The sequence below is a fragment of the Acytostelium subglobosum genome (genome assembly GCF_000787575.1).
Source record: "Acytostelium subglobosum LB1 DNA, scaffold: scaffold10, whole genome shotgun sequence".
In the NCBI taxonomy this organism is placed as follows: Eukaryota; Evosea; class Eumycetozoa; order Acytosteliales; family Acytosteliaceae; genus Acytostelium; species Acytostelium subglobosum.
In genome coordinates, this window is record NW_012236523.1 from 238,979 (window position 1) to 248,880 (window position 9,902).

Consider the following 9,902-nt stretch of genomic DNA (forward strand, 5'->3'; position numbering starts at 1 on the left):
GACGCGGGAACTAGCCCATTTTGCCTGTGCCGAGGTAATAATAATAATAATAATAATAATGTTACACATCATGACCAATAACGAAAGTAAGGACAGGTGTGAACAACTACCTCATCTATCATCATTACACTTGCCCAACAATGTAGATTGTAAGTCCAACTTGCTCGAGCTCATTCACTCATTCAACTAATTAACATAACATAACAATGTAGTCTTGGATGAGATCATACTTGAACCTCTAAGCTCAACTACAGCGACACAACAACAGTTGTTGTCACCTTTAAAGTCACCTGTTAGGTCATCGCAAGGTGGTAGTGTCACTCAAACATCATCGTCACCTTCATCATCATATGATAGGGACAGGGATCAATATCAACAAGATGAATACTATTGTACTGATTGTAAGAAGAGGTTTCAATCTGAACAGACTTGGAACACTCATGTCAGTAGTGCCAAACATATACAACAGGCCAAAGAGAATAAGAAGAAGACTGCAACTACTACAGGAGGCGGTGGGTCAAGGTCATCACCCAATCCCAAGACACCTCCACATAAACAACAGAATACAACAACAACGACACCGACAAAGACAACATCAAAGACATCAGGTACAGGTGATGACCCATTCTCAAAGAAACAGCACGAGCTGATGACCATCATTCCTTCAAAGCCCAATCTCACTGTCAAGAATCTGTTCCAAGCAGCCAAGAACTATACTGCGCATCATATGATAAGAGATGCTGCTGAATGTCTATCAAGGATGCTCACAGTATTGTCTTCCTCCAACACTTCAGTGGCCACCAACAACACATCGACCACATTGACATTGGACAAACTACCACTGGACCTCAGGGTGGATGTGTTGGCCAAGCTCAGTCTGGAAGCCAAGACACATTTGAACTTTGGACGTCTGACTCGATTGTTTGATCAACGTCTGTCAGAGTATCACTTTATTAAATGCTTGATCAAGTCAAATCTACTGCTGACAGGTGACACTCATCATCAAAGACTCTCAATGCTGTGCGATGCCGAGTACCTTGGCCGTGTGATGGCTGCCCCCTTGGCAGTCATGGAAAGACTTACGAACGCAGTCCATTCAAGCATAATATCACTGGAGAGCGATGGTGACATCCTTAATGATGATATGTCCGAGTCATCATCAACAACCACCTCATCTTCTTCATCAACAAATATGATAATCGTCGAGACAATGGTTACATTCATAGATGAGATTGCCGGTGCACTATCATTCAATCGCGTCAACAACCTATCCATGCTACTCTACTCCCTCTCATATGTCATTTCCAGCGAGTACCAGCTCCATCAACGATCAATCACCGCCCTCCAAAGACTCACCAGGGTAAGTACATCATGGTGAATTTTCTACCATGCCACTCACTAACCATTACCATTACCATTACAGTTGCTATTTGCTCAAGGTCGTGACCATGTCGTGGCGGACATGTATACGATGCAGTTTAAACTAGTGGACAGTCTTGGATTTAATGAAGGCGCTCAACTTGCCATGATACACTCTTTAAAGTATGCACTAGGTTGTTATGACCTTGTTCGAGTGTCCTCTATCCTTGGCACTTGGATGAACAGTGGTGCAAAGTCAAGATCAACATCATCAACATCAACATCTTGTTGGCCATCACTCACATTGCTCATTGGCATAAGTGAATCTGTTATCAACAATGATACATTACAATTTGATCAACTCTTTGATCGATATGAACACGTTCTATCACATGATCGTGATATACACAATGTTATCACAAGTGTTCAACAACGTATATACTATGGTCGTTAACAACCAAGATAGATAGAGATAGATAGTGGATGGACAGAGATGGATAGATAGAGAGAATAAAGTTGGATTGTCGTCCGCGCTTTGAACGAGGGTTCGTGTGTGGACGGACACCTCAAATTTGCGAAGTCGACGTCTTTAGCCCTCATTCTAATCACGTGACATTGACTTAGTTATATTACATGTTAGTTATATACTTATTATTTTTTATATAATACTACAATTGTAGTTGATATTACATCACCATCGAACAAACAAAGAAGAAACTGGACTGCCAGACACCGACGTCAACATCAGCTTCCTCCTCGACTTCTTCGAATACCTCGACTACCTCGACGACTTCAACAACCTCAACAACAACAACAACTAATAGATCAAACTCATTGACATCACTTACAACAGTGAGAAACAATAGTACTGTCGATCGATCGACACCAATGAACATTGAGAAACTATTCCGACCGACCAGAGACATCCTCGAACAGTTCGTCCTACGCAATCAACCATTTGTATTAACAGGCATCGTCGATGGCTGGGCGTGCTTCAACAAATGGAATACACCGGCCTATCTTGTCGACAAGGTATGATTCATTCATTCGTTCATTCGTTCATTCAATCATTCAATCAATCACTAACTCATACTCACTCAATCATACTCATTCAATCAATTAGATAGGTGAACGAGAGATACCAGTACGTGAAATAGGATATGATGTAGGTGAATGGCTGGGCAAGACTTCAAACATAAAGTTCTCAACGTTTGTCGACAGCTGGAACATTGCAAAGAAGACAGGTGCTGAACCAACGTATTATTTGGCCAGCTTACCAATCAACAAGTACTTCCCCGAGCTCGAGACGGATTATGTCGTGCCAGAGATACCTCGGGAACAGGGCAAGTCTGCCAACCTATGGATAGGCGTCAAGGGCCAGGTGACACCGTTGCACCACGATTGGTCAACGGGCGATCCCGGCATGGATGGCCTGCACGCCATCGTCAGCGGCAAGAAACTATTCAGGCTGTACGACCCTGTCGAGAACAACCTGTTCATCAGGAGGAAGCCTCATTGGGGCTTGTTCCACCATGCGCAGGTGGACATTGACAAGCCCGATCTGGACAGGTTCCCCGAGTTTGCCAACGCGCGATCAATTGACGTTGTCCTGGAGCAAGGCGAGATGCTCTTCATCCCCAAACTATGGTGGCACTATGTCCGCACACTGGAACCTTCGATTAGCGTCAACTTTTGGTTCCAGCACATGGGCAGTGAGAGACTCAAGTGTGGACGACTGTGGCCGGTGATGGAGCAGTACTTGGAGGCCGTCAAGGGTATCCAGGCGACAGAGGAGAAGATGACATCACTGTTGATGTACTTTGGTGAGGGCTACTCGCAAAAGAGGAAGCCCAAGCCAGAGGAGGTGCGATCATACATGGACAATCCACTGAAGTTGTTACAGCTGCCCAAGTTTATCAATTCATTCGCCAATGCCACCAACAATCCACAGTTCAAGCATATGGAGGAGTCTGCGCTCTTTGCCAAGGAGATTACGTCCAGAGTGAGGCAATGGGTAGATCACAGGAACAACAACATCAATAATACTGTACATAATAGCGCCACAACAACGACGACGCCGACGACGACTACGACAACAACTTCATAAAACCCGATCGACAACAACATCATTGTCCAGTCAATCAATTTATTTGTCATCCTCAAAGTTGATAAGGGCATAGCCTTGTTTGTTCTTCCTTGATCTGTAGACGTAGAAGCCAACACCTGCAATGACGATCACAACAAACATTGAACATCCAACGATTATACCAATGACGGCTCCGAGTGATAGTACATAGATCTCAATGGTCATTGTGGCACTGGTTGGACTGTTGATGGCGTAGTCCTCTCTCATCTTGGTTGGGAATGACAGGGATGGGGCGGACACCTTGCTGGGGAGGTTCAGAGTGAATGGACTTTCAGCGGCAAGCAGATAATATTCAAAGACTTCATAACGTTGATTGGCTGGATGTGCTTGGGAGAAGGTCACTTCAGCCTGGCCATAGAACAAGAAGCGCGAGGCATTGAAGGATAGTAGGGGCATGGAGTAGGGGAAGGGTCTTGGGTCCTTGAACTCGATCTTGCTGCTGGCGTCCACAGTGAGTGTCATGAAGTTGGGGATAGAGTCATACATGAATGTCTTGCCAACCACCATCATCTTGGATCCAGTTGTGATGTGGACGTTGCTATTCAAAGTGAACAGGCCGTTGAGATAGAATGTGGATGAGTCCTGAACAAATATCTCTTGAGAGTACAACGCTGTTGGATCAGTTGGGCTCTCCAAGGAAAGTGTGCTGGCTCCTGAAATGGTCACATTGCCACAAGATGACAACTGATTCATTGTGATTGATGATCCACTATCAACTACAACTGAGGTGGTGATCGATGACGTGTTATTACATCTAAGCTGTTGGATACTACCAACAGAGAACTGGCCAAGGAGGTGGAGTGTGAGGTTGCCGGTCATCGTTATTGAAGAGATCTGTTGTCCTGATTTAAGGATAGATAGTGACACACCATTATTTGTGGATGGGTCCTGATTGCTTAACACCAAGTTGGTTTGATCACCAGTGCCATTCAATAAGATATTGTTTACAGATACAAAGTTGAAGGTCATCTGTGGCAATATAGTTGCTCTGACATTCTCTGGTGACAGATTGACATTGCCTCCAGTTAGAGTGACAACTGCTCCACTGCCAAGTGTGAACAATGGATTGCGGAGAATGGAGAGGGCTGAATCAGATTGAATCAAACCATTCAATGTTGCGCCCTTCTCAAAGTTTGCTGATCCAATTTGTCCATAGATCTGATCAGCCCTCTCCTCGACATTGACAGCAGAGCCACTGTCGATACTAATGACTGAACCACTGTCCATATACTCCAAGGACGCGACAGTCACTGTTGATCCTTAACCACTCGTATATACTGTAGAGGAGCTTGTGAGATTGAGTGATTGAATGGTGAGGGTAGTTGAGACAGAGACACTTGAGTGGTCCACGGTCAGTTGGTTAACAATCGAGGGTGATTGTACATTAAGAAGTGCACGACCGGTGAGGTGGAAGTTGGTGTTGTGGTATTGACTATGGGTGTTCAATGATACGACAAATATATCTGCTCCTATCAAGTTGATGGTGCCCACCTGGCAATCAAAGAGATCGATGTCAATGACTGGTGAGAAATACTGATCGTTGAATTGAATATTGAATATGTCTGAAGGGTTCTGACATGTTGGAACATTTCCACTCCAGTAGCCATCATTAATTCCAACACCAATCTGACGTGGTGGATTATAATTTTGCCAGTCATTATAATAGTAGTTGTAGGTGGTTTGGGCTTTAATAGTATTGGGTAAAACAATCATAATAAATAAAACTAGCACCCAAAAAATGAATGAAAAGTTATATATTATTTGATGTTGACATTATTATTTAGTTGGATATAAGAATAATAATAAGTTTTGTAAAATTTAACATGTTTAAAAGCAATTGATACAAATGAGGCAATTCGGGAATTGAGGGAAAGTTTGATTTTTATTGTTTTGTCAATTTAGCTCATTCATTCGAACTACGATCATCACGGAAACATTGTTCGTCTCTGGCTAATGATTGATGGGTTGGTGACCAGAGTGTAGGAGATAGTTGTCATTGTGTTGTCCTTTGGATATATCATCCAATGATCATTATTATTTATTGGTCATCCTCAATGTTGATAAGGGCATAGCCTTGTTTGTTCTTCCTTGATCTGTAGACGTAGAAGCCAACACCTGCAATGACGATCACAACAAACATTGAACATCCAACGATTATACCAATGACGGCTCCCAATGATAGTCCATAGACCTCAACAAACAATGTTGAACTTGTGAGACTGTTGATGACGTAGTCCTCTCTCATCTTGGTTGGGAATGACATCGATGAGGAGGACACCTTGCTGGGGAGGTTCAGAATGAATGGGCTAACGGCGGCAGGTAGATAGTAGGCAAAGATTTCATAGAGCTGATTTGTGGGATGTGCATCTGAGAATGTAACATCAGCCTCACCGTAGAACAAGAAGCGCGAGGCATTGAAGGTGAGCAGAGGCATGGAGTAGGGGGCGGGCTTTGGGTCCCTGAACTCGATCTTGCTGCTTGCGTCCACAGAGAGTGTCATGTAGTTCCAACTGTCGTCATACATGAATGTCTTGCCTGCCACCATCATCTTGGATCCAGTTGTGATGTTGACATTGCTTTGCAAAGTGAACAAGCCGTTGAGATTGAATGTGGATGAATCCTGAACTAGTATCTCTTGAGAGGATATGGCAGTTGGTACTGTTGGGCTCTCCAAGTTCAGTGTGCTGGCACCTGTAACCGTCACATTGCCACATGATGACAATTGATTCATTGTGATTGATGAACCACTATCAACTACCACTGAGGAGGTAATCGATGACATGGTATCACATCCAAGCTGTTTGATACCACCAACAGAGATCTTTCCACGGAGGTGTAGTCTGACGCTATCTGTCATCGTCATCACTAAAGATCCCATTTGTTGATCAGATTTGGGTTGGGCACTGAGGTAGACATCAATGTAGTAGGATGGATTCTGATTGCTAATCACCAAGTTGTTGAGATTACCAGTGTGATTCAAATTGATATTGGTTACAGATACCAAGTTGAAGGTGACCTGTGGCATGATTGTCGATGGCGATAGGGTGACAGTGTTACTTCCAGATTGAGTCACAACAGCTGCACGGTTAGCAGTGAGAATGGAGTGGGGCGCACTGGATTGGAGACCTGGTCCGATTATTATTGATCCAAGTATATTCTCCGAGCCCTGGTTGACAGTGACAGCAGCGCCATTGTCGATACTGATGACGGAGCTACTATCCATAGTGTCAAAGAACACAACTGTAACTGTTGATCCTGGTCCACTCACAGATAATGTTGAGGAGCTGGTGAGTTTGAGTGATTGAATAGTGAGTGTTGAGGTTGCTGTGAATATAGAGCTCTGCAATGAAAGTTGGTTGACAATCGATGGTACAGTTGCATTTATAAATGATTGACTTGGTAGGACAAAGTTTGTGTTTGGGTATTGATTATTGAGGTTCAAGCCAATCAGAATCGGGAATGGGATAATGTTGATGGTGCCCACTTGGCAATCGTAGAGATCAACGGTGAAGGGTTCAGTAGAAAACACTGCACCGTATTGAATATTGAATATGTCTGAAGGGTTCTGACATGTTGGAGTACCAGTACCCTTCCAATTACCATCATCTCTACCGACACCAATCTGACAACCATTTGGTTGTAAACAATCCTCATCCACAAAGTAGTTGTAAGTGTTTTGGGCTTTAGCATGATCAGGTGAACCAATCATAAATAAAGTAATAACCAAAACTAAGAATGATATTATATTATTTGTTGACATTATGTTATTATTACTATTGTTGTAGTTTGGAAGTTGTTTGGAAATGAATGATCACGTCTGTTTCCGAATCACAGATATGATCAATCTTCATGGAAGTTTGAAATGAGGGAAAGTTTTGATGGAACGAGCCAATTTAATTTTTATAGATTATTTGGTTGATCAAGTGATATAATAATATATATTATCGTGGCGTCAACCTGGTTAATTGATATTCTCATAACCTTGATGATTCTTCCTGAATTTGTAAATGTAGTAACCTACACCAACAATCACAATCACTCCAAATATTGAACATCCAACTATTATTCCAATGGCAGCACCAAGTGTTAGTCCATAGACCTCAACATACATTGTTGCACTGGTTGGACTGTTGATGGTATAGTCCTCTCTGAACTTGGTCGGGAATGACAATGATGGAGTGGAAACTTTGTTTGGTAGTGCCAATGTGGTTCTTGTTTCGATCGATCTTAAATTGAATTCAAAGATTTCATAACGTTCACGAATGGGATGGTCTTGGGAGAAGGTCACAATTGCTTGGCCATTGAACAAGAAACTCGTGGCATTGAGGTATAGCATTGGGATGGAGTAGGGGAAGGGCATTGGGTCAATGAACTCGACCGTGCAGTCCGAGTCCACATTGAATATGGCTTGAGAGTATATGAATATCTGGCCATCAAAGATCAGCTTGGAACCAGATGATACATTCAAATTGCACTCGAATGAGCATATACCAGTGAGATTGAATGTTGATGAGTTGCTCACCAATATATCATTAAAGGGCAACGATGTGGATGATTGATCAGGAGGGCATCCAAACATCAATTCACTACCACTATCAACTATAATATTGGAGCCACATGAATCAATATTGTTGATAGTGATTGATGATTGTTGATCAATCACCAATGGTTGATTTAAACATTTTTGTCCAAAACTGTTATTAAATTGAATAGAGTCTGCTCCAAACTGCCCTCTGAGATACAAGGTACCAAAGTACGACGGGGATGGTGTTGTAGTTGATGCATTGATCGATGTGAGTTGTGGTGGTTGTTGTCCAGGTGCCAGATGTACATTGAGATATATATTCGATGAATATTGATAAACAATCACTACCTTGACCTGATCAATTCCCATTCCAATCATTGTTATATTGTCAATGATTTGAAGATGATGGTGGCATTTGGCAAGAAGGTGGCTTTGATATTATCTGGTGTCAATGTAATGTTGCCGTTGACACCCGTACCGCCAATGAAGTTCACCTGTGATTGAGAACCAAGTGAGAACAATGGGTTGCTGATGATAGAGGGCGTCTGCTTGGAATTAAAGCGGCCGTGTAAAGTGGCGCCATTCACAAAGTTGGTCGCCCCAAAGCTACCATAGACATTCTCGGCCCTCTGCTGTACATTGAGAGCAGAGTTGTTGACAACATTGATGATTGAGTTAGTATCAATCATGGCCAAGGACTCGACCGTCACGGAATACCGGACACAATTGGCATTGAATGTTGATGAACTCGTGAGATTGAGTGATTGAATTGTTATAGCTTGATTGGCCACCACTTTTGATTTGAATAGATTCAATTGGTTGATGTTGATCGGACTAGCAGTACTGGAGTCGACTAGGTTTACAACATATATAAAGTTGAATTGGAAGTTGGTTTGGGGAAAGTTGTCGTAGAGCTTGAGCGTTAGGGAGTCTCCTTGGTCTGATCCTTTGACAACCAATGCACCAAAGGTACATTGGAAGAGATTGAGAGTGAGGCTTAAAGTATAGGTTGAGGTCACGAATATGTCTGAGGCATTCTGGCAAGTTGGAATTTTTCCTTCCCAATTACCATCATTAATACCATAACCAATTTGGCAAGCACTTTGATTGTTTTGACATTTAGGACCTAGATTGTTTGTATAGGTGTCTTGAGCGGCAATTGCACCAACATTTATAATCGTGATCATACCCAAACATGTAACGGTGATCAACAAATTGTTGTTGTTAAAAATCGCCATTATTATTATTTATCTATTTTGGATAATAATATTGAGATATCGAACATCTTGATCACTTGACCAAAAGATCATTTTGAGGGACTTTGATCAAATTATTATTTGTTGTTGGAAATGAAAAAAAATATCGATCGACTTTGATGTTTTTGAAGTTGAGAGTGTGTGGGGGTTGATGACGATGCACAGATGAATGATCATTCGTGTTTGACTCATTCATTCATATTCATTGATAATATATATTACTTGTATTAATAGATATATAAAGAAAGAAGCAAAGAGATGTCGACGACGAACAGATCAACAAATATTATATTGTTGACAACATTTGTGATTGCATTGTTGTTAATGTCATCGATGGTGGTGTTGGCAGGAAAGGATTATTATGCAATGTTGGGTGTCAGCCGAGACAGCTCACCAAGCGACATCAAGAGAGCCTATCGTAAACTGTCGTTGCAGTTCCATCCAGACAAGAATCCAGAGGCCGGCGATAAATATGTCGAGCTGACACAAGCCTACGAAGTGCTTTCTGACGCTGACAAGCGTCGCATCTACGATCAGCACGGCGAGGAGGGTCTGAGTAGACAGCAGGGCGGCGGAGGCGGCGGCTTTGGTTTCGACTTCTCCGACATCTTTGCGC

At 42.5% G+C, this 9,902-nt stretch overlaps 5 protein-coding genes across 5 annotated transcripts; 3 read left to right on the plus strand and 2 right to left on the minus strand.

Annotated features, from left to right (window-relative positions):
- Positions 1–70: 70 nt before the first annotated feature.
- SAMD00019534_055070 (hypothetical protein) lies at positions 71–2,180 on the plus strand (the record flags this gene model as incomplete). Its single annotated transcript, XM_012898998.1, has 4 exons — positions 71–149; positions 213–1,360; positions 1,424–1,793; positions 2,074–2,180. The coding sequence occupies 4 exons, from the start codon at positions 71–73 to the stop codon at positions 2,178–2,180; spliced, it is 1,704 nt and encodes a 567-aa protein (XP_012754452.1).
- Positions 2,181–2,247: 67 nt separating this feature from the next.
- On the plus strand, positions 2,248–3,466 carry SAMD00019534_055080 (hypothetical protein; the record flags this gene model as incomplete). The annotated part of the gene is made up of 2 exons (XM_012898999.1): positions 2,248–2,391; positions 2,483–3,466. 2 exons carry the CDS (start codon positions 2,248–2,250, stop codon positions 3,464–3,466), a joined length of 1,128 nt encoding a protein of 375 aa, XP_012754453.1.
- Positions 3,467–3,505: 39 nt separating this feature from the next.
- On the minus strand, positions 3,506–4,732 carry SAMD00019534_055090 (hypothetical protein; the record flags this gene model as incomplete). Its single annotated transcript, XM_012899000.1, has 1 exon — positions 3,506–4,732. The coding sequence occupies one exon, from the start codon at positions 4,730–4,732 to the stop codon at positions 3,506–3,508; it is 1,227 nt and encodes a 408-aa protein (XP_012754454.1).
- An 811-nt stretch (positions 4,733–5,543) lies between these two features.
- SAMD00019534_055100 (hypothetical protein) lies at positions 5,544–8,084 on the minus strand (the record flags this gene model as incomplete). The annotated part of the gene is made up of 2 exons (XM_012899001.1): positions 5,544–6,789; positions 7,615–8,084. The coding sequence occupies 2 exons, from the start codon at positions 8,082–8,084 to the stop codon at positions 5,544–5,546; spliced, it is 1,716 nt and encodes a 571-aa protein (XP_012754455.1).
- A 1,442-nt stretch (positions 8,085–9,526) lies between these two features.
- SAMD00019534_055110 (hypothetical protein) lies at positions 9,527–9,875 on the plus strand (the record flags this gene model as incomplete). Its single annotated transcript, XM_012899002.1, has 1 exon — positions 9,527–9,875. A coding segment is annotated over one exon (349 nt), but the record flags the coding sequence as incomplete, so codon positions are not given.
- Positions 9,876–9,902: the final 27 nt, after the last annotated feature.